The sequence below is a fragment of the Thermobia domestica genome, chromosome 9, assembly GCF_964235325.1.
Source record: "Thermobia domestica chromosome 9, izTheDome1.hap1.1, whole genome shotgun sequence".
NCBI lineage: Eukaryota > Metazoa > Arthropoda > Insecta > Zygentoma > Lepismatidae > Thermobia > Thermobia domestica.
In genome coordinates this window covers 122504758-122531328 of record NC_137462.1, presented here as the reverse complement: position 1 = coordinate 122531328, position 26571 = coordinate 122504758, and the positions used below count along the sequence as shown (strand labels likewise).

Below are 26571 nucleotides of genomic sequence, written 5' to 3'. Positions count from 1 at the left end.
ATACGTGCTTTACCGAATTAAAGTAGTGTAATTCTATGTTTGTTTCCAATCTTAAAATGCTGTCCATCCACTAATAGTGGAAAAATAACGCATTCATTTCTTAAATACTTACCTATTCCTTGTTTCATCTGACTTCGAAGCAGTATTTATTTTGTTTATCGTAGAAAGAAGGAGAGAAAAATAAAGCGACTATGAAAACAGCTACGCCTTAGTTATATCCAAATTGAGGAATAAAAGTTCTTAATCGTAGTGTTGGTTCTTTTCGAAAAATTGAACTGAAACTCAAAAATATATTGAATATAAAGTGTGATAAAAATCTTCTCTGCTCCGTGTACACTAAACGAAGATCATAGCATTTTTAACAGGTAAATCAATTTAAAATATATTGAGTGCGTTAATTGTCATCACTATTGCAGAAAATGTACTTTTGTAGAAATTAATAAATTCCCTCCTATGAAAAACAAGAAGTATTAAGGGAATTTTTCTCTTCTCGAACAAACAGTAGTCTGCTGGAAGTCTATAGGAATATAAATTAGGATGATAAGACAAAGGTTGTTTATAATGATCCTTTGAAACTCTTGAGCATTTATACTAAATAAAAGATTTTATGAAAGTGTGATTTAGGTTGTTCCATAATGGTCTTTTTCAGATTTTGGAAGAAAGTGTTTGTGCGACTTGTTTATCAAGGAGATAATCCAGTGCTACAACTTTTCAATACAAAAGATGACAAAGACCCCTTCCAAGAACTTCCTTTGCAAGCTTGTTATTCTATCTCTGAAATTGGTAAGTATATCTTTCTTCTAAAGAGCTAACATTTTGACAATATATAATTCTACATGTGTTCAGAAATTAAACATAATCTGAAATACGAAAGAAAGAGATAGGGAAATTTGAGCTACCACCGCAAATTATTATCAAGGAGTGTTACTCGAACTCTAATCTTATTGCATTGCCACGAAGTATCGCTTACATTGAATAGACAAACGATCGAAAAGCTCAAATTCATTCCAGATCAAACCCAAGTGTCTCGATTGTCTTCTCATTTTGTGCTATATATGCGCAACATGGCACAAAGATATAAGTTGTGCCTGTCTCGAAAAGAAGAAAAATTGGACACCTGAAAGCAAACCAGGCACAGACCAAAATCTCAATACCCTGAATGTGTCCCAAAGTGTTGTCTGAGGAAATGATTCCGAGACAGGATATGTTCAACGTAGATTAATACAAGAGTTTACAATAGTAAAAGAGCCAATACAACTACAGGTTGCAAGACGAAATTAATGATTTCTAGGTAATTGTTCTCAGAGCTCGAAGCTACCTCACAAGTTAAAATTTCTCGGCAAAGTATGTACCGAACTCAGGAAAACTAAGCTCTATCCCAGACGTCAAACTGTATACGTGTACCCTCTCTGCAGTTTATAGACCGAATTGTTTATTAAAACCAGTACTATCAAAATTGAATCATAAATGAATGGAGGAACACATTTTACATAGATAGGTCGTGATTCAGTTTGCCAAACGATTCTCATTGCTCAATAGTCTTAAGAGAATGTGGAAACCAGTACAATATCAGTATTGTCATGGAAAGCGACTAGTAGAAGTTGAGCTTATTGAGGTGGGAGGGACATCATGCTGAATGGACTTATGGAGATAGTCATCTTCACTAATAGCACCGTTAAAGCACTTTGATATAGATACTAGATACTACAACTGTAAATACGACTTTTCAGAGCTGCAGTCACTCCAAACTTCATCTTCATGAGTGATAATGCAATCAGCCTCCTGATATGAAATGCATAAAACATAGGTATGCATTAGGAAGAAAATTCTAACCTTTCAGCTACTGCCAGCAAGAATAATTTCAGGTCTGCATTATGTTTATACATGAAACAAGACCAGCTGACAGAGTACATTTGATGCATCCCAAAGAATATGTTGTTCACTGGAAGGCCGTTAGAAATAACAACATTCCAGACAAGGGTCCCTATTGTCTTTATAGAAGAAATATTTCCGAACTGATATCTAGATTTTTTTTCAAATCTGTCATAAGAAAAATGTGTTAACTTTGACGTTTTATACTAAAGTAGATCTCATGTGATTTCTTTTTCTTTTACTATGTTTGGTGCATTCTAATATGTCTTTGAGAAAACGTTCTTTGATATTAGCACTTGAAATTAATCTAAGCCGTGTTAACTAGGTCATGCTCTGTCTCTATATATACATTAAAGTTCCTACTGTACGATACAACCAAATTAATTTAAAGCAGCTTTGTTTCCTTGCTGAAAATTTGTGAAAACTTACAAAAATAAGTCCTAAGTCTTGAAATATTCTGATACTCAACACACCTGTATTCATTACAATACAACGAAAACAGGTTAACATTCAAATTATAGTCTCCCGTGTTGGACTGTAGCTACCTTTTTGCCAGTTCCTCGATTCTACGTCAATACTACGTCTTGTCCTTAGAAGTCAGCCATTGTTGTTTCTACCTTCTGCTTTGGTGAAACATCGTGATTGCAGAAGTGCGCCATGGACCAAACCAGGTAGAAATCCGAAGAAGCAAGGTCAGAACTATGTACCTCTGTTGGCTTCAGTTCGATACCATCAATTTCTTTCTTTTTTCTTTCTTTCTTTTTCTTTTATTTCTTTTTTTTTTGTTTGTTTGTTTGTTTTACGAACCGAGTGTGGTTTTGTACTATCCTGTTGCAGCAGGATGTCCTTTCGGTTCACCATGCAGAATATTTTGGCGAAGTGCATTATACATCCGCTCCAACTTTTCGGAATAAAGGTTGGCAGTAATGATACAGTGAAACCTCTACTAACGGACAACTCTATAAAGCGGACACCTCCTATAACGGACATATTTTGTAATCCCCAAATACTGTAATAGGAAAAAGCACATTGGTAAACCTCTATAAAGCGGATACTCTCTAGGACGGACACGGACAGTCTTTCCTGTCTCTTATAGGCATTATTTACCTCCGTATTACGGACACTTTCTCTAGAAACAAGTTGAAAAATGCGGTAAAAAATAATACATTTTTTGTGATTCATACGTGTGTCAGCAAGGAAGCACATGAGGGTGTGACATTTTGCCTCCTCAACTGTCTGCTCAAGAGGAAAGGTCTCCGTTTAACAACATCACCATGTTCTTTGCTTGCATTCTACTCTCACCCAACCTGTTTTAGATACAAAAGTGATTGACAGTTGCCCGCCGTTTGGGATGATAAGTCATTCTACTGTCCGCTGAAATCTCTAACTAAGCAAAGGACAAGTTTGGTATTTTTTGCCCGCGGGTACGCATATTGTCTCAAAAGTCATTACTGGACTGCAATTAACTCACAAATTAAAGCAATACACCGAAAACGTAGTAAGTAGCGATAACTGTAAAGTGCAGAGAACTATAACATCTTATTTCCGTGTTGTGCGTCGAACATAGAGTATTGGATGGCGCAAGATAATGCAGGTACAGTAACATTTTGGTAATATTCGTAAATACATGATTCATGCAAAAATATTTTTCTAATTGCACAATATTTTGTACTAATTTACGTAAGAAGATATTGAAACATCTCTAAGGCGGACACCTCTCTATAGCGGATAATTTTTGATTCCCCACGGCTGTCCGCTTTAGAGAGGTTTCACTGTACTATCGTTAGGAACAAACTCGCGACCTTCTCGAAGTTCCACCACACACAGAGCATTACTTTATGCTCGAAACGCACTACTTGACGACCGGTTCTGGAAGTTAGCCTCTGCTTATCCACTGTTTTTGCACATTCGGATCTCGGAAAAACACTCACATTTCGTCACATGTGACAACCTGTTTCAGGACGTGCACATCACGCGGATTTAGCAGCAATTGTCAGCACATATCTACTCTTCTCTATCGGTCATTCTCTATCGGGCATGAGCTACGGTCAACTCATATGGCACAATGTGACAGCTATCCCAATGGTTTTCCCGAGTTCATGAAGGTGACGCACTACAGTGGAATGGGACATACCGAATTGGTTTGACAGTCGTGGTTTGCTGGTAGATGGATTTACTTCAATAGTATATCATTTGATTTCAGAATTGTTATCCTGGAACTGCCTTAAATAGGATGATCTTCGACATTTTTACAACCTGCAATTTCTGGAACCAACGAGTTACTGTGTTGTGGTTCACTGCATCTTTTCCTTTAGCTTGAAAACAAATGTTCTGGGTAGCTGCTATAGCGTTATGCCCGAGTTCGAACTCTAACGGTTCACCTATCAGAAGTTGAGTTTTCATTATCATTGCCACTAAAAACTGACTGAAGATACTGACGGAGTGGAGGGTTCCGTGTTAAATAGTCCGCTTGTCACAATATTTCTTGAGCCAGTTTGATGTTGTACTCACGGTGTATACATGTGCTTGCTGTTTGGTTGTGAAAATATTACAAGACTGTAAAATCTCGTAAATGGTTTATCAACTTTAAGACTGGGACATTCTTGAGATATTTTTAATTCATGGAGTTCCAAAAATAGTAATTTGAAAAGTGAAAATACATTTTCCAGTTTTCTGTTTCGCTTCTGAGTTTTCCTTTTACTTTTGAATCTCAATCGCTGCCAAAATAAAAAAAAAAAAATAACCACAATCTACGAATAGTCTTCTTTTAAGTAAATAAATTTACAATTTCTTTCAACATATTATTTCCAATATATATACATCGACTCGACCACGACTCGTAGCAGCTCGAAGAGAGGTCGAGACAAGAAGTAAATATATCAATCTATTGGACAAATATTTGTTACAATAGCAATTGAATCAAGTAGTTCATGGGGCAAAGAGGGGTTTAACTTTATCAATGAAGTTGGCCAATGCATATCGTTAAAATCGGGAGATACCAGAGCTAGATCATTTCTCATTCAACGGATTAGTATAGCATTTCAACGAGGAAATGTGTCAGCTATCTTGGAAACTTTGCAAATGGGAAAAGAATTAAAAGAGATCTTCCTTTTGTAGACAATTTATGAACTATTCGGGATAAAATTTTCGTCAATTAACATTAATAATAATAATAATACGATGATGATGATGAAGACTGTTAATAAATATAAAATTATTGTTTCTTGTAAGTACGGATTGATTTATCAAATTGTTGTTATCAAATTGTTGATACAATAATATATAGTTTTGATACAATAATATATAGTTTTGATACAATAATATATATAATATTTAGTTTTATGAATTATGATTTTGTTCTACAGGTCATTGCTCTACAGGAAGATTGTACTGTGGTGCAACTCTGAAATAATAATTTTAAAGATTATCTTTGTGAAAAATAAATAAAAGTTTTGATTTTATGAAATATTTAACTTTGAAATGTAGTATTATTAAGATAATTTAGAAATCAATTAAAACATTTTTCTACTTTCTTACAGGTGCTCAACAATTTGATCAATATGGTAAAATCTTCACAGTTAAACTTCAGTACGTTTTCTATAAGGAAAGACCTGGAGTGCGGCCAGGTCAAGTTACAAAAGCTGAAAGAATAACAAATAAACTAAGCCAATTTGCTGCCTATGCTATTCAAGGAGATTATGCTGGGGTTAAAGAATTTGGAAGTGATTTACGAAAGCTTGGTCTTCCGGTTGAACATGCGCCGCAGGTAATAATTTAGAGCATTCGATACAATGTAATTATGGAATCATATGTAGGTACATAAAAAACAATATTTTTATAGTACCTACATTTTGTTTATCCCATTGATTAATATGGGGAATTATTTTTGCTTCCTTTGAAGTGAACTGGAATTTCAATTATATGACTTTTAGGATTTCTTCTTCAAGTCTAGTATATATCCCTTACTTTTGCAAAATAAATTCTCAATATATAAATGTAATACTACTGAAACGAAATTTGATTAATAAATATTAAAATTCTATTTTACAAAATTTATATTTCAGAAGGTATGGAACACTCAAAAAAAAAAAAATTGAAACAGAAAACTCTAAAATCAAATCATCAAAATTCCAGTGCATAAAAAGGCTAAAACACAAAAATGGCCAGAGTATTTAACACCATTAATCTATATAATCTTGTATCTTGTTTTCACCTACCCACGAGTTCTCAACAGAAAGAAAGTTCTCGCAATTTCTGTATACTCACTTAAGTTCATTTTATCGTACACTTCTTTCATCCGTTCATTTTCAAAGTTCATGGATTTTAAATATTCAAAATACCAGATGAGTTTATTCCTTCTGTGTTTAATGATCAAACAAATTATATTGCTTTTCTGTAAGCGAAATATGATGTAAATCTTATTTCAGTCTGTCACAATTAATCTCTTAAATTTGCTTTGTTTTGTAATTGATATGTTTCTTAGTTTAATTTTTTTCTTAATAGAATAAAACTTTAAAAAGAAATAAATATTTTGATATTAGGTATTTATTATTTTGACTCTTTTTTTTCTTTCTTTAATATGACCAATCTTCCGTGATTATACCTGTCAATTGTCGAGTTCATGTATACCAAGTTTCTCATGTAATACTTGTTCATGTCCGGAAAAGAAACTCTATTTAATACTCATCCCATTTAAAAACACTCAGATGCTTAACCTTCAATTTCCCTTGTCTCTATTCATAATCAGAATATAATATTAAGAAGAGAAGAAAATATTGTTTAACTTGATTAAAAAGTCATTTAGTATGTTTCAAGAAGTTACTAATATTTTCATGTTATAATTTAACCATCATTTTTGGTATATAGAGTAATTTCTATAGGAAAAGCAGATCTTGTTTCCTAAATTTAATATATAGTTTTGACTTGGTCTGTTTCAAGCCATCAAATTTCCTCTGTTTTATTAATTAATATCAAAGTTTACATCTTTTCCATTATTCTTCTGATTGCCATAGTTTCTATATTTACATTTATATATACATGCTCGTATCAACCTCATGTTTCAACAGCTGCAGTAGGTGAAACAAAACTTGGATCTCAACAACAAATGACAAAATGACAAAAGACAAGTGACAATTATAAATCACAAATCATATCATTGTATCATAAATTATCTTTTGAATACAGTAAGAATCAGTTAGCTGGGAGCTGAGACTTGATCCTTTTTCCTTGATGAGCGTCCATAACTGGTATTTCTTTTTTATCTTCAATATTTCTTTACATTTTGAAGTAGTGTTTATATGAAAACCATTTATAAAAATATTTTTATCCTCTTTTTATCTTTAATATCTCTTTATATATTGAAGTTACATTTTCTATAAAACAATTTATATTATGTTCTTACAGATTTCTCAACTTTTGAAAATTGGTAGTCAATATTACGAAGATATGAAGCAGTTTAGTGCAACAATTGAGGAAGCACTATTCAGGCTATCAGCTCATCGGGACAGAGCTCTCAATTATAAGACGGAGGAAGTTCAGATAACTGCAGTGGATGAGCTGTACGTGGAACAGGATAACGAAGGACATGTCAATAAACAGATCGCCAGAGTCAGAGTATTTTTCCTTGGATTCATCTCCGGTACGTTAATGTAATCAATGTTGAATTCAGACTACTTTCTTAGGTACTGCGTTTAAGTATTTTAAAGGTTCAGGGAGTGCACAGCACTTTCGTAATGCAATCTACTAAATAGACCTCTATGAACTTACTCTTTTCGTAATAATAATAATAATAATAATAATAATAATAATAATAATAATAATAATAATAATAATAATAATAATAATAATAATAATAATAATAATAATAATAATAATAATAATAATAATTATTATTATTATTATTATTATTATTATTATTATTATTATTAATTTATTGGTTTTCGTTAAATTTCGACCTACACATCTTCTTATTAGTTTTATTTTTTCCACTAAACTCCATCTACTTACACCCTTACAACCTAGGAATACTACCACGTCACTACGCGAAACTGCATTCCAACATTACGCCCATCTAGACGCTTCTTAGTCTTTTCTTTGTTATTTATTACTTGTATTAAAATATTTAAAAAAAAAACGTTCTGACCAAAACAATACACTTATTTATTAAAACTAATGTAACAATAATGTATAACAGCTCCAACAACTTAGCGATGTCTTTCTCAGACAATCAAGTCTGTTCCTCAATTGCGTACCTGAGAAAGACCACGTTAAGTCGCTGAAACTGTTACATATTATTTTACTTTTAATAAATAAGTATATTACTCTGGTCAGAATGTTTTTATGGTTTTATTTATCTAATAAGGTCCAGAATCATAATGGATAGAGTTACTTGTATTTCTTTCCTTTTCTCCCTACTTCTTCCCCTTCCTATCTGAGGGAACATTTTAGTGAATGCTTTTACTATTTTCTGATAAGTAATTTATTTATATACAAAATAATAAACAACATGTTGAGAGAAAGTATAATATAATCCTGAAATAAATACCAAAGATAATGAACAAAGGCAATTCAGTATAAACTGAATATACAAAACTTTGATTAAAAGGTCTACAAAAAATAGAAAAAAACTGCTATATGTAAATATCAGCAGTAAGTACATATTTCATTAGATACAATAGAAACATATTTTGATTATTGCACTTAAGCTTAGCTGTTCTATTAATCACAACCTGCAAAGATTGCAATTCCAATTCTTGAGATCAACTTTCTAACAAAACTAACATTTTCTTCGTTAAACTTGAAGTCTCTACCTCACCTCTATTCTTGTGGATGTATGGTTAGCATATGAGTATTTAGCGCGAAATATCAAGGTTTTGACTGCCAGTGTCATCTCATGTGGCTCAGATCCTACGCTAAGCTTTGGGTCCACGTTCCATGTAGCCCTGATGCTTAAAGGGATATTAAACTCCATACCAACCAACCTCGACAGTGAAACTGTGCTCGACATTAATATTGTAATATTAGAATATATCACATGAACTGTTGCAACCAGCTATTTATTATATTTTTTCTTGGTATAAAAATAATAGTTTTTCCTTATATGGGAAAGTGGCAATAAGGTTAAAATGTACAGTTAATAGGCAAAATAAAATTGGCACAGATTTGGAGTTTCTTAAACAACCTTTAACCAATCCAGTGCATTACAGAAGAGGCATTTTGCTTAATGTTCTGGTTCTAGTAGCATATATTCTTCATGCTTTCAAAATATACAAGTTAAAATTTTCCCTTAATTTTCTTTGTACCATCTAATTCCTTACGAGGGTTTTTACACTTCAGCTGATACAGGAAGTGTTCCTTCTGTAAACTATTTAACTTTCAATATTCAAACCCATTTCGTTTGAAGGAGATTACATTTTCAAAAAAAAAAAAAGTATCTTATTTCATTCATTCAATGACAATATTTTGCGGTCTAATTTGCTACTTTGACGAAACTGAGCTTCCTCATGGCCTTTCATGCACGTGTAGATGCATTTGATGATTATATTTCTATGCTAAGCTAGGTGACATCTTACGTAGCTTGGTACGCTGAAAAAGAATGTTAAACACAAACATACAAATCAGCAAAAAATTGAAGCAACAGCTCGCAGAACATTCTATTATTTTTCTTAAACAATTTAAATATAATTTTAACAGTTATAGTATATGTTAGTTATAGTATATGTACGTAGTTGGAAGAACGAACTCACAAAATGGCCATAGAAAAATAATATTATCAGAAATAAGATAAAACAATATCACACAAACACAAACGAAACTGAATAAACTTGCACAAAATCTTCATCAGACAAGAAGAAGAGTGAAATCTTTGACTTTACGTGATGAAAAGAAATGTTATAAAAAAAATCAATTACATTTCAAACGGCCTAAGTTCAAAATTGAAATTGGGAAGGAGAGAAAAGCACATCGACTGATACTATGATGGCATTCGGAGTGAGATTATAATGATGAAGATTGAAAAATGAGAACGGGTTGATCGGTGAAGACGCAGAAGAAAAAAGAGTACTTAATTAAGAGGAAATAATATATTTATCTATATTATTTGAGAAAGTGATTAAACGTAAATGTGAATTAAATAAACTTATTAGTGATATTTTAGTTTATTTTTGATTCTTGCATTTCCGACCATGTTCAGAGAAATTAAAAAAGTACAATTACATCAAATAGAATCACATAAAAATCGTATATTCTTTATCTGTATAAAACATTTACTAGAAGCTCAAATGTGAAAATATCATAACATTGTTATGAATAGAGTAAAAAGAAAGTGAATGGGCAAAGTTTTTTTTTCTTTCTCTTTTGAATCATAATAATGTACGTACTTTTTTCTAAATCGATTTAGTTTGAGTACTATGTGATTGAATAGTCATTTATTATTAGAATATTTCGTGATGCTTACTTTCTTTACGTATTCATTTGTATGAATAAAGTACTAATTGAGGCTTACAAGTACCTATGATTATCGTTAAGCGTATCGGTCAGAAAACAATGACTTGAAGTAGAGGTTGAAATGAAATGCCGGAACCAAGGGGACGGTCATTAACAGAAACAATATGGTTAGGCTAAGTCACGAGAATACAAGCCCAAGGAGAGGGGCGCAAGCAATTTTCGTGGGCGACTGATTAAAGCCATAGCATTTGATTCAGAAGAAGTAACAACCAAACAAATCAAGATCACTATCCAAGTTTCAAATTTTTAATAACCACTGACATTTTTCCTTCTTTCGGAAAAACACTTCATCTTACTAACGGAATGCTGTCCCTTCGCGTCCCTTCTCATTTTCAGCTTATTTGAGGGCAAAAAAAGAAAGGAAAGAAGAATTGAAATACTGAAAGGACGATAGTAGAATTAATTCTTTCTTTCATAAAAGACACTTCCCAAATATTGATATCTATTAGCATTACAATATTCTTGTCTTCTAAAACAATCAAACAATAGAAGTGATATTGATAATTAATAATAGAAAATCAGTATTAATATTCCTTAGAATCAACAACATGGATCAATGTATATGTTCATGAACTAAACTTAGGAGGCTTAGTAATAACAAATGACAATTTGTGAGAAATAATACGAATATATCTACTGGAGAAAAATTATTTCTTGTATGTTAAAACTACTGGGCTGTGTTATTTTCACTGAAAATGTTAATATTTGGGACAGAAAGTCAAGTTTTCCTGAAATTATAATTGCAAATTTATTTACATAGTATTAATTTCATTAAATATTTGTAACATAAGACAAAGCCAAATGTTAAGTATAAACGATTCATTTACTGTATGTGTCAGTATTGTAGAAATATTTTGAGAATAAAGAATGTCACAGAAATTTTATAAGTACAGGATAAAGGAAAGAGAAGAAATATTTTAGTTAAAATGTTGCTACCGTTCTCGTTTTAAGCTTGAAAACAGTTTCTATTCATTATTCTTCTTTATTTACTTGTATTTAGTTTATGTTACAGAAATTGAGTATTATAAGTGTGTTTCGATGTTTTTATTAATGTACGGTAAAGATTAAGTTGGAATACAGTAGCACTCACACAACGAAATACTATTAGTAGTATTGCATTTAAAAAACATCAGTCATGTGTAAAAGAGGCATATGTTTCTTTTATTTTTTATTATTAGAATTCTAATTAGTAGTCTTGGTCCTCAATTTGTCTCAATTCATAGGAATGCCGGATGTGGAATTGGGAGTAAACGATTTATTGCGGCAAGGAAAAGAAGTTGTCGGAAGGCATGACATCATACCCGTCATAACAGAAGAATGGATTCGTTTGGAAAACGTGGAGTTTCACAGCTGTGTGCAGCTTGACGAATATGATCAAAACAGAGTAATAAAGTAAGAAATTTAAGCACTGTGATATATTTTATTACAATTCTTATATCTTTTAGGTGAAAACAAATATCAATATATTTATAAGGTTATTAAATTTTAACTTAGAAATTAAATGTTAGCAATCAGTATTATGCATGCCTACGCAGCTAATATTAGCGCAATTATTCTTTAATAATGGTTATGCAGTTACATTACGATTAAAACTTTATCACTTCATTATATCATTAAATTTTCACATACAAGCTATAGCTCTTTTAATACAAAGATAGATTTTCTTTTTGATTTTATAAAGAGATTTTATCCTATTATTTGCTTCGAGAAAAGGCATTCTTACCGCGCATAGATATTGAATAATAATATAAACTTAATTTAGCGCCACTTAGAATCCAACAAGATGTAAAATAGAATTGTAAAACTGTGCAAAGCAGTACGATAAGCCATAATAGAAGATATCGGGTAATTTATAGTGCATGATTTGAAAAATCGACAGCGCAACAAGAACAATAAATTTATTTTGGCTACAGAGTAACTATGTGCAAGTTTCTTTCGCAGCAGACGTTAGGTTGGAATTGTGGGTTTCTCGTAATGTAAAATTCACTTTCGGGGAAAGAAGAAAGATTTTGGTTTTCTTGAGAGAAATTTGCTTAAAGTTAGTCTATTGAAATAGTTTGATATGTATTTGTCATCAAGTATCACCTATAGCCTCTGAAGGATAAAACAATACGAGAATGTTATATAAAAAATCAAAGAGACTGGTTGATCGTAAATCGCAAAAGAAGTCCGCAGGAATCAACTTAAAGCGTACGTCGAGAACTGCAAATGCCTTAGTCAACTGTCTGGCGTATTCTGCACAAAGAACTTGCCTCAAAATGTACAGACACTCACTCAGCAATAAGATGATAATCTTTATTGTCAACTCTGTGTGGAATTCAAACCAAAGACTGGTTTTGCCTGTAAATTTGAGTTAGTATCGAGGTCGTTTTTCATATTTCTAGTAAGATCAATCTTTATAACATTCGTTGCTCTTTAAAGTATTGAAAAATTCCCATACAAACGGTGGAACAGTCTACAGCTCCCCGAAAGCCAATGCTTTTAGAGCAGTTTTCTCATGATTTTTTTCTTCGGCGAACTAATTTTGTTTTATAATCATTAGCTATCAGTAGCCATGTTAAATAACTGACTACTATATATATATATATATATATATATATATATATATAGGTATATTAGATCCGTATGCTCTAAACAACCTCAACTTTGTTATTTATTTAAGATTTGAGATAATGTGAATCTACACCTGAAGAAACAAGAAAAGTCAGGGAAATTTGATTAAGAGTTTAAGAAAATGTGCAAACTGCTTTTTCAGTAGAGTTTGATGGATCATTCTTAAATAATTTTAAATAAATAAATACATAATGAAATAAATAAATGAAGATAACATTTTTAAATGAAATTGAATAAAACTCTCGTCTTTGCCTATATCTACGTTTATCTCAGTTTACGTTTTACATTGTTACTAAGACTTTAACATTAAGAAATAAACTACGAAATATATATAATTTATATGCATTGAGTAATTATACAATTTTTTTTACGTATAAACAGTTCTGTATCCCATCTTCAGCTTCGAACTATCATGTAACAGAGAAAAATATTATATTCCCTTATTGAGCAATATATGAAACCATATTGTAATTTAAATATAATAATTGTTTTTTAAGAAAAAAGATCATTAAACTACATATGCAAAATATTAGTAAACTATTATAATCACTGACATAAATCACTATATTAAGTTTTATTACTACATTTTTGTGTCTTTTATGGTTTTATGAAATCAAAGTTCTAGTGTCTCATAATTTGTCTGAAATACTCGACGTACTCATTACGTAATATAGATTATGACTTGAGTTATTTTGTATTTTTAATTAGAAGTCTTAGTCATTAATTTTACTTATAGGTACCAGGACTCACGGTTAGGATTCTTATAACAACAGCATTGTCAAATTTGCTTCACTACTTGTAACAATTAACATTAGGTGCAACAAAATTGTTAGCTTATCTATTGTTGTACTTATGACTAACACAATAACTTTATTTAACATATTCTAAGTTCTACATTATACTTGACTAACCTTTGACTAATTCTTTAACCAAAGATTCAAACCTCCTGATGCATGTTACATTGAATTGATGAGATTCCGAATAAGACCTCCAAAGAATCGCGAGCTTCCTCTGCAACTGAAAGCAGTAATGTGTATAACAGGTAGCAAGGTATGTATTCCACTGCCATTCCCCTAATTACTAAAATGTTTATTTATCCATAGGTTTTTATATTAATTTATTTAATGAAATTGATATATATATATATAACTATTATTATTTAATCTTTCGATACTAATATTACTATATATATGCATGCAAAAGAATACATATTAATTGAGTATCAACTCCTGTTGTTAAAATTCCTTTTATTGCTTACAAGAGTGGTTTTATATAGAATGTAAAGAAAAACGGTTAGGGATAGAATACCAAATGAAACTGTAATATTCTAATTAACATTATTTTGAAAATTATCATTTATTATCTCAGATATCGAAATGTTGTCGAGTGTCTTTCAATAATGAAAGTCATGATACCAAAACATGGTTTATTTATATTAACTCTAACGTTCGGAGGATGTCAGACACCTTATAAAAGTAATAGCATTTCAATATTTTATTAGTAATAAATTATGGTATATGTGGCTATAATCGATTTTTCGCATTAGCAATCTTTTAGTAAAGGGAGATATCTTATCATTACACGTCAAAACTTTAAGCCTATGATTTCCTGTGCCTGCGTGTAATTGTCATTAATATATTGTGTTAAATCGTTTTGAATTTATACTTATTCAAAGTTTCAACAACATGAACCTCGCTTCTAACTTCTAAATTATAATATTTTTGACCATGTTTATTATAAGCTTGTCATTAATATATTGTGTTAAATCGTTTTGAATTTATACTTATTCAAAGTTTCAACAACATGAACCTCGCTTCTAACTTCTAAATTATAATATTTTTGACCATGTTTATTATAAGCTTTCTATTCCATTTGGTGTAACTAATAATTTTCCAAACTTCTCATTTTCGATTTGTCTTTATGTGTGTTACTTTTTTGGAATATTTTCAATTCTTGTTTCGATTGATGCATTATGGAATGTGTCAATATTTCAAGTAGATATTAAGTAAAGTTTCATTACGATACTACGACTACTTTAATATATCTTTTATGTCTAACTTTCTTAATTAATAACCAATCAGATTTTTTTAAACCATAGTGTGTATTTATAAAATCTCGATATATATTTGAAAATGTAGTTGAAAGATCATATATAGAGAAGACAAAGAAATATTTAGTTGTAAAGAAATATTACATAAATATTATACTTTAATTTTTTTAAATATAAAACTCAATAAGGGTTAATATTATTTGCCGTATAACTGAAGGAAATTCAATCTTGCTATTTCTCATTAGAAAGTAAATACAGTATAGTTATTTTCTCCAAATGTAATGATACAAATTTGGATTTCTTAGATATATTCTATAATCGTCCATTTTGGTTTCAGATTATCAGATATAACCATACTTAATATGTATTAAGTTTTATCACTAGATTCCTAAAAATTGTTATACTTTATACAGCATTATTAATGCACGTAAAGGAAACTTGGATTTTTTAAATAAGATTGGCCAAGAAAGAAATGACAGCAAGTACTAGGAATCTCGTTGATTTGATTTCATTTTGAACTTAGAGTTCCTTTCAGCAGCGAGACTATATGAGACGTGAACCTATAGCTTAATGTGGAATCCAAATCACATGAGCTTAAGCTGGAAATTGAATCCGGCCAAAGGCGCATACGCTAATCGCTTAGCCACGAGGATAGTCTACCAGGGATCTAGAAAAGACTAGTTTGCCTTAAGATAAATAAATGAGAAATATTAAAGAAGGCATGCCTATAAAATAAGCAAATTTTAAAGCAAAATCAATGTCCATAATGATTAAAGCAGGAAAATAGTATTTTTCTTGGAATAATTTGAATCATAGAGCGATCAAATGACAATAATGATCACTTTTTTGACGAATACTATTGATTGTGGAAAATATTCTTTTTTATTTTTCTGAGATATGTCCTGGAAAATGAGAATTTTTAAAGAGATAAATAGAAAATTCGGACTTAAAAGCTACAAATACCGTCGTAAAATATCAAAACTCTCCTTTAAGAATTTCCTAGTTCATTAGATGTAGATATTGTACAGCTTTTCTGGAGAAACCTTGGAACTCTGTTGGAACACTTCATTAAAGATATCTGCTACTCTAAGAGTATTTATTAGTTATACACCATTATACGCAAGGTATGTCGATAGAGCAAGATATTTTTCTCTGAGTTTTTGAAAGGTAAAACACTTCCAAACTTATTATTTTGCTAATAATTGAACAAGCAATGGTTTTATGGCAACATTTGAGGGTCAAATTCGAATTCACAGAATCACACAATTGGAATGAAAATTTCTGCTTTTTGTTATTTATCTGGACAGTTAGCGTGCTTTTCTAGCTACCGAGATGTTCCGAATCGAAACCAGCGGCATACCATTCTGATTAACTCTTTTAGAGTTTGCTTAGTTCTACTTGGTAAATGTTAGAGTACTAGTATCTTTAATAATATAGACCCTGGTTAACATCCGTCCAAAACTTCCTTCCCAGTTTTCATTGTTAATTTAAATTTGCCAATATCTGCGTTGGGAAAATAGCTTTATCCGCATATTTATTCAAAACAATGTAATATTAGAAGTTCAACTATGTTGTTTTTATTTTGGCCGGGGACAGTTATAATAGAGAAAGTACAATTTAGAAAGTTTAGATGCTCAAACTGGCACTCTTTTAGTTCAAAACAATTAGATGCTCAAACTGGCACTCTTTTAGTTCAAAACAATGTGCAGTAGTATCTACAGTAGATTGCATTAAAAAGTTATACTGTCCAAAAATCGGAAACACTGTTTTTGAAATTTTACATTCAATAAGTACAATTAATCATATGTAAAATATTTAGGTGTTCTATTATTTATTGCAATAACCTGTGTATTGTTTTAGGTGGAAATCAAAGCCGACATTCTTGTCCCTGGATTTGCTAGTCGCAAGTTAGGTCAAATCCCGTGTGAAGACATCATGGTCAGATTTCCAATTCCAGAGTGCTGGATATATTTATTTCGAGTGGAAAAACATTTCCGGTATGGATCAGTTAAATCCGCTCACAGACGGTAAGTCATTAACGATAATGCGATTGGAATATAATAAATACATCTTATAGATATTTGAACATCACAAATTTACGATTTATTATAACTTGTTAAAAATAATGAAAATTACATTTGAACAAAGAAATAATAAATAAAACCTGTATCATTGGCTGGGCCTCAGCTCATGCCATTAGAGAAAATTGTTAGACGCTTCAGGAATAGTATCAAGTTTATTGTTTTCTATATTCAATATGGGGATTTAAAATATTTGGTTTCCACAAGTGAATGTGCTGATTAATAATTGGCAAGTATCGTACATTATTATTATTATTATTATTATTATTATTATTATTATTATTATTATTATTATTATTATTATTATTATTATTATTATTATTATTATTAATAATAATAATAATAATAATAATAATAATAATAGTATTGCTTTTCCCCTTGTTCTAAATATTTAGAACGATATCTATGTCATTGGTGTAGAAATATCGAAGTTGATGCAACACATGCTGGATATGAAATTCTAACCTACATCATAGGCTGCGGATCTCGCGGAACGGTTCTATAAATAATCTTTGTAAGTTTTGTAATAGTCAGGACATGTTATAGAAATTAAGCTATTGTATAAACTGTACTGATGGAGAAATGTTTTGGTATTGGCCTTTAGTAACAACCACAGCAAAGACGTATAACAGTTACTAAGCTCATAGAATAATGGAACTGGAGCAGAACTGTTGTATCGGACAAAAACATTCACATTCACAAGACTGGAGTCTTATATAATTATGCTTTGTCACATAAAGATAACCTGTCAGTACCAAACAAATTTCTCCCGCGGCTTAGTGATCTGTATTCACAAAATATATTTGTATTTAACAGGACTGGAAAAATTAAGGGTATAGAAAGGCTACTAGGAGCAGTTGAGACATTAGAGCATTCTCTTATAGAAGTTTCGTCAGGAAGTGCAAAGTATGAACATCATCATCGGGCAATTGTGTGGAGAATTGCTCGACTACCAAAAGAAGGACAAGGTATGGTAAAAAATTATAATATTGATAAATAAAATATAAAAAAGCACAAAAAGTTGCCGTTACCTTTCACGAGAGAAGCTTAGTAAATGTTTGTACACGCATTAACTTTGATAAGTAATCCCAAAACAATTAATTCTAACTATATATATTTGTTGCATTTTCTTGTGGTATAATTAAACGATTCCTTTGTATGGTTGAGCAAGATCGAAAGAAATTACGGTGACACTACCAGAAATACCCGTTCTTCGTATGGTAAGAGATTAATGAAAAATATTATTTTAAAGTCATACAGAGTATAACTTTTTGCATTCGTAAGAAGGAAACTTGTTGACGTGGAGTTCTAAACTCCCTGAATGTCAACCATAAAATCTTTTTCCAAAAATTAGTTAACATTTTAAATCACTTTCTTGCTCCCAGAGATGATATACAGTGTATTGATCTCATTTTATGAAAATCATTTGGCAAGTCGTTACCGTTTAATAAGATTTCCTCGTATTCACCCCTAAATAACCTTCCCTAAAATCGAGACTTATCTACATTGATATCTCGCACCTAAAAATAATAGGTGAATTCCATTGTTGACAAGCATTAGCCATCCTGAATTGAGTTTTTCCAAAATTATTTCTAAACAATTTTCATAAAGTTGTGACTTCTAAGTCTGTTTTAGGTAGTCGAAAATGGTAAACTAGACGCGTTTCATGGAAACTGTTAAATAATGATCTTCATAGATTCCGAAACAAATAATCTCAATGTTGCCTTTAAGTTATTTCTCAACCATACCGAATTAAATTACTTTCCGCACCCGAAAACGTTACATTCATCCCATTTCATGAACATTATTAGGCGAAATCAGCTATTCAAATACAAAAAAGTTGCAATCTTCTCATGTCATGGAAATTATTAGGTAAAATCTGCTAATTCGAACCCCAAAATATTATATTCATCCTACTTCCGTGAAATTATTAGGCAAATTCAATTAATTCGTGCACTCACAGTATATGTAATAAATATTTGAGGATCCGCTGCGTCATTCATATTGAATTTAGGCAAATGAATCGCATATTCATATTTTTTGAAACAAAAGTATTCTAGATATAATTATGGCACTTCCGGTAGTCATCTGCAATTTAGGTCGTCTGCCATTTAAGTTAATTATAATGAATTAATGTATATAAGTGATTACTATGAACCTATTTTTTAAAAACCAAGAGTAATAATTACGTTGAATGTCATTCACTAGATTTTTTTTACTTACTTCATACTGAAATTGAATGACAACGTTAAGAGGAAGCTTCAGTTTATTATAAACGAATATCTATAGAGCTATAACTAAGGTTAAATTTACATATTTTAGTGGAATGAAATACGTAATCAATATAGAATATATTATAATTTTACATAAAATTGTGTTCTCTAATCAAAATATTTACTGCTTGTAATGCTCCCCTATCATATATTATATATGAAAACTACATTATGCAGATGTTTGAAATGTTAATAAGACATATTCAGTTTAAGACTTCACTATTCTTTTTTCATTATTTTATTTTCTTAATGCTTAAAAATAATTATAACGATTAGAAATATTAGCGAGTCCATTACTTTTATAGTTTAGTATACTTATGAATAACCCATATGCCTTACATTTTACATCATATCTATAATTGTACAGAACATTAAAAAATGGTATATATTGCAGTCTTTAGAGGAATACAATTTCTTTTTAAATTTGGCATTTTTGTAAATGAACTAATATTTATTTATTTTTCAGGTGCATACACGAATCATACATTTGTTTGCCGGCTAGGATTAACATCTTTTGACCAAATTCCAGAAACTTTAGACAAGTATTGTTTTGTGGAGTTCACGATGCCTCAAACGCAAGTGTCGCACACAACTATACGTTCTGTGTCCGTGACAAACAGCAATCCACCCGAAAAATATGTGCGCTACTTGGCTCGACACGAGTACAGAGTAGAAATGGAACACACCCAGGGAGAGGGACCAGGAGCATATATTTCTGCAGCCATTACTTCTACTCCAAAACAACCAGAACCAGAGAAAATCGAAGAGCATCATGAAGAAGATAAAGACTCGGACAGTGATTCTTCGAGCTAAAACTTCTCTTTGTTGTCTTGTGATTAAAAGAAGGCTGATATTTATTTATTTTTCCTTCAGAAGAAAGAAGTAAAATTAGTTTTAAACATAAGAAATACAAGAATAAGAAAACATTGTGATCACAAGAAATACAAAAGAAGACACGTAACCACAAAAAAGTGCAAGAAGATTTTTATAAATATGTATGATTGTAACTAACGCTAAATTAGATACAGTAGTTAGACAAAGCGACTTTATAGGTGCACTTATATACATTTCAGAACTCAGTACAGAAAGAACAAATACATATATATTTACGATATGTACGATATATCAAACTGTAACACAAAAATTCCTGTTGGACATCAGAGATATGGTCAAGAAATAACTAAAAGAAACTTGTATTGTTATTATTGTTGTTGTTGTTTATATATTTGAAAATAAATATAAAAAGTGAATTATTTTTCTCTAAGGAAAACGAACTTTGATAAGTAATAATTTAAAAGAAAATGTAATAAAGTATGTAGAAAGCGATAAATTGATGAAAAAAATTCGGAAAAGATGATGGTGGTGATTTCTGCCGAAATATTTTATTGAATCTTAAATATTCGTGCAACATTTAACGATCCACTACCTTAATTTTAATCAAGTCAGCATTCCAGGTAGTTGAAAATAGAATACGTGAAACTGGGTGAAATTTATGTGAGAACAACTTGTGAACACAGAAGACATTGAGTTAACTTTGGAACAGATAAAATCGAACGAGTGAGTATATTCATAGGTGAGAAAAAAAATCAGTATTGTCAGAAGTCTAAAATGGATTTTAAAAAAAAGAAAACAAGTATTAATGTAAATCTACAATGTTAGTTGTATATGTTACTTGAATGTCGTATGATATATGTAAGATTCAGTGTGTGTGAAAATTTCAGAATTATTTTTAAAAAATGCTAGTATACCACAGTGCAAAGTTCCTTCAAATGTACAGCAAAGAGTAAAGAAATGAATAATGTATGGCTAAGAAGAAATTTTAGTGTACATTTTATTTATTTAAAGACTTTGTGAATATGATGAACAAATGAACAAAGACCGTATAATGTGGTTGTGATTGTGAATATTCAGTACACTGATGTACAGCAAAATTTTATTTGTATCTGCTGAAGCAAACTGATTTTATCATATATAATGCAAGTTGAGTATCAGTATGTATGTATGTATGTATGTATGTATGTATGAATGCATATATTTAATATGTACAGGTTACAAATATTTTTCATTTGTAAATAAGCAAGAGAGTTTGTAGAATATATTTAAAAAATAGGAATGCTTGTTATTTATTTTTTGTGTTAGAATTTGACTGTCACAATTTTCACATTATTTCGTTCAATCACCGAGTGTTTGAAAATTTAATCAGACAGAAAATATTTTATAGTTAATGTTAACAATTGTTGTTGGATTTTATGTATAAAATTTAAAAATGCGCTACAAAAAATGAACTATTGTTACCCGTGTGTATATATACGTTAGTAACAACTACTAGTGTTAAAATTCTAATAATAATTATTCGAATATTCGAGTAATGGATTCTTTGATCATTCTTTATTCGAATAATGGATTCTTTAAATATTCGTTATTCGAGTAATGGATTCTTTGATCATTCTTTATTCGAATAATGGATTCTTTGAATATTCGTTATTCAAATAATGGATTCTTTGATTATTCGTTATTCGAATGATAGATTCTTTGAATATTCGTTATTCAAATATTCGGATAAAATTCGTTATTGGAATAATTATTCGAATAATGAAAACGAATACTCGGATATTCGAATAACTGTACAAAAATATCCGAATACCGAATATTTGAATAATTATTGGAGCAATTTTAACAGCACGAGTAACAACAAAGGGTTGCTAAGTTTGTTAGTAATATAATAGGCAATGTTCTTCTTACTGTTAAAATGCTAATATTGAAAAATATTTATAATTACTAAGCAAAATGTTTTATATTACATTTGAGAGTTTTTTGTTAATTTGTTTATTAGATTCTAAGGAATAAAATCTATTGTAGATAAGCACAACACAATTCGTACAAATGTTATGATATTGCACCGCTTTTTCTTCTCCTTTTATTAAAGCAACAAAAAATGTCTTATATATTTAATCTGTAGTAGAAATTTGTATGAATTAGGATTGCGTATGTTTTCTAATTATTTTTTTAATCCCACATGTTAATGTAAATGCATGTGGCATACAGCAATATACCAAAGATATGATGAGCATAAATATTGACAGGTCATGAAAAAAGTCAAATGTACGAATGAATAGATATGTATATAGTCATTTGTGTCTGTCTGTAAATGTATAATTGAGCTTTTCATGTGTTTAACCAGTAGCACAGTTACCCGTAAAAAGAAAAAAAGAAAAAAAGGTTGTGAAATTCCTAATAAAAATTATATCTTCCCTGTCTTTGTAGATAATCATTCCACAAACTGTAACTATGTATTTATCAGGATAGCTAGAAGAAAATAACATCACAGAACACATCATATACCTTGCTATAATTAACAAATGAGTTTTAGTGCTTGAAGTTTTACACTAAAAATAAATAAACTACAAGAAATATGTTATTTCTTAAGGTGAAACTAAAGAAAAGTCACCTATATCAAAGAGATGAGTGAAATCTAGTCAAAATGTACATACGTTAATCCGTTATGTGACAGTTAACTGTTTTTTAAGTGTCTGTGTGATATGTGGAAATGAATACTTGTCTGACTGTAGTTTTGAACAAAACTATAGTGCAATGTCGTGATTAACTGTATAACCCCACTCTTCTTACTTTATTGCCTATTGAGTGTGATGATAAAGAATTTTTTTTTAATATCTCTTCCCTAACCATGTCAGTTAACAAAACGCTTTCTCGATAGCTATGACAATACTGAGTGTTATTGAATGTATAATGAGATGGAATACAAGTGTAATACATATACATACTTATGCAGAAGACCAGTAAGAGTGATGGTTGTTGGTGTAAGTGTCTTTGTCTGCTAATTTGAACCTTATTGTTGTTATTTAAAAATATAACTAAATTATCTATGTATATATACAATACCTTCCTTCCAAAGTATGAACAACCTTGAAATTCCCTAACAATGGTCCCCTCCAGTAACTTCGCCTGTAAAAATATATAAATACATCTATAATATATATAAATATGTATATGTTCATGACAATATACTGAGCTACGTGTCAGACGTGTGTGTGAGTGTTACAAACATTATGAAGAACTAAAAAGGAAATCATGAAAGCCGTAACGATTTATCTGCTTCTCAATTTATGTATATAAAGTGAATATATAAATATCGAAAACTGAGAACAGTAGTTTTAATTCAATGATTTATTTTGTAGAGTTAGTTTGTAATGAAATAAAGAAAGTACTGAGATGATAGAGAAAATTTGCACTAAGGTAAGCAAGTTGTTTGATCTCACAATATGTTTGTAAGAGAAAAAATGTTGTACTTTATTTATATACATATATATATATAATGTATTACATGTTGAATTTTTTTCATTTTTCGTTACTTTATTTTTATGTAATTATTTGTGTGATAAATGTTTATTTTTATGTGTTAATGTTGACAGAAATATTTCGACTTGGCCAATGAAATGGATTTTATAATCCATTATCTTTAAAATTAGTTTATGTATGAAGATTTATAAGCAGATATAACCATATGTATTTATTTATCTAGACAATGAAAAGAATTATGTACAGTATATAATCCAAAGTGCAATAAACGTATATGAAATATAGCCATATCAATATTTCAAGAAAACTTAATGTTTATATGTATACATGTGTATTATTATTATTATTATTATTATTATTATTATTATTATTATTATTATTATTATTATTATTATTATTATTATTATTATTATTATTATTATTACCTTGTCAAGTTCATTTATTAAGTTATAAAAATAGAAAGTTTTATTATCTATTAACATTAAATGCAGATACAAATTACATTTAAAAAAGACTTATTACTGCAGCGTTTCAAAAGAAATTAACTCACTAAGTAAATGCTAAGAGACTTGCACTCTGAATTCATATTTTCTCAAAGATTTTTTTTAAAATAAGGTTTATTTAAGAAACATATATATAAGGGTCATCCAGTGGGAAAACGGATAAGTTCTATTTTAAATCTATGTAAGATATCATTATGCATCGAATATTAGAAGGTGACCTTGAGCTACCAATAGACGATTGTGGTATTCAAGTAAATTTGGGCATCAAGTAAGAGCAGCGAGATGTTGCTATACTTTTGTTTAGGAAGGGCTAAATTCTGTTGAAATCAATCGTTGTATAAGAATTCAGTATAATGACACGTTTGTAAATAGCAAACAGGTGTATGAATGAACAAAGTTCAAGAATCTTATCGCTAGTTTGGATGACTTTTTCCTCTCTTATGACCAGCATTCACGATAGTCAGGGAAGATGATAATGTAGCTGTGGAGAACGTGATTTGGGAAAGCAGTGCATTATAGTCAAGGAGGTGGCTCACTATTCAGCATTAGTATATGATGATTCTATTACATCATTCATAATGAACTGAAATTTCGAAAACAGCATACGAGTTGAGTACAGATTCGATTGATACCTGAAATGAAAGGGATATATATACAGGGTGTTTAATAAGTAATGGTCATAAATTAAACCGTAGATAGTACATGCCAAAACTAACAAAAAAGTCTTAGTAAACATGTGTCCGCAAACGCTTCGTAACGGAGATAGGGGCTGTCAAAAGTTTGGGAAAATGAAGTTTAGAGACGAATACCTCAAAAAGTATGAATCGGACAGAGGGCGGTCCAATGAATGACTATCGAAGTCAGACATGCGCTATGCAGAAATGCATGGTTGATAACTCTGCAATGCGCGCGCAAGGGATTCGCCATAGAAACGGAAGGAATCCCGGAAAATTGTCTAAGGAAAGGGGGCTCGAGATGAACATCGAGGGCGAGTCTATCCACCAGTAATTCATACGTCGTGGTACCAGGTCGAAAGCTCGAAAGATACAAAATGGCGGACAATGTTTACGTGCCGTGTGTGGTTGCATAACCAGCAGGAAATGACAGAGGTAATCGAAGTGTAGTGATGTACGTTCAAAATTGCTCCAGGAAGAATTCCGACAACTAATGCATACGTACAAGTGTAGCAGCAGTTAGGTAAATCAAAGGGTATGCAAGGCACTGATGAAGCATTATGTGCTAAGCAGTTAACGTAACGAATATCCGCAAACTGGATTGCAATGGGAAAAGCATGACAACATTCGAGTATGTGGGAGGCGAATCTGAAACATTCCGCATGTTGAACGCGTAAATGTATTACAACAAGCAAAAAATGATGGGCATGTAGTGTTTCTCCATATCAACAAACAGAAATCATCATGTTGGTAATGTGCACAGCATTAATCATAAGGTAAACAGTAAATACCCAGATTTGTAACCACAGAAGAGATGCATGAGAAATTAACGTACCTCTATCATTAAAGTAAATGTTGGAAGTGTCGTCCATCATGCGAATGCATGCTCGTACTCGTTTTCGCAAAGATCCACGTACTCGTGATAACATGTCGGCATCCTGTTGAATATGTCTGCACCATTGTTCCACCCTTTCTCGAAAATCTGAGATCAGAACCACTGCATTCAGTGGGCACTTCAGCGGATTTGAACCCGTAACATCATGCACCCAAGGTGAGCTCGTCTGTTGCAACCCCGATTCAGTATTTCCAGCTGGCTTGCATGTTCTACAAGTGTTCCTTTCGGCCATTCCATTCATTTTCGCGCATCGTTTGTTTTACCTTGGTATTGGTACAGTAAATGACTACTCTGTACATGTGCATTCATCTTAGGAATGTGCTCTGAAGTAGTTTAGAACATGCACCACCACCTTTCTTCGATTGCCTCTCTCATTTCCTGTTGGTTATGCAACCACACACGGCACGTAAACATTGTCCGCCATTTTGTATCTTTTCGAGCTTTCGAACTGGTACCACGACGTATGAATTACTGGTGGATAGACTCGCCCTCGATGTTCATCTCGAGCCCCCTTTCCTTAGACAATTTTCCGGGAATCCCTCCGTTTCTTTGGAGAATCCTTTGCGCGCGCATTGCAGAGTTATCAACCATGCATTTCTGCATAGCGCATGTCTGACTTCGATAGTCATTCATTGGACCGCCCTCTGTCCGATTCATACTTTTTGAGATATTCGTCTCTAAACTTCATTTTCCTACACTTTCGACAGCCCCTATCTCCGTTACGAAGCGTTTGCGGACACATGTTTACTAAGACTTTTTTGTTAGTTTTGGCATGTACTATCTACGGT

General features: G+C 31.1%; 1 protein-coding gene across 1 annotated transcript in view; it reads left to right on the top strand.

Annotated features, from left to right (window-relative positions):
* Positions 1-23995, top strand: part of LOC145660980 (uncharacterized) — a 125694-nt gene extending 101699 nt beyond the window's left edge. Inside the window, exons 7-14 of the mRNA XM_081726430.1 lie at positions 650-783; positions 5412-5638; positions 7276-7510; positions 11601-11769; positions 13926-14040; positions 16901-17067; positions 17938-18089; positions 19861-23995. Of these exons, the coding sequence (XP_081582556.1) occupies positions 650-783; positions 5412-5638; positions 7276-7510; positions 11601-11769; positions 13926-14040; positions 16901-17067; positions 17938-18089; positions 19861-20207 (1546 nt within the window). The 3' untranslated portion in view covers positions 20208-23995. The remainder of the gene's footprint in view (positions 1-649; positions 784-5411; positions 5639-7275; positions 7511-11600; positions 11770-13925; positions 14041-16900; positions 17068-17937; positions 18090-19860) is intronic.
* The last annotated feature ends 2576 nt before the right edge of the window (positions 23996-26571 follow it).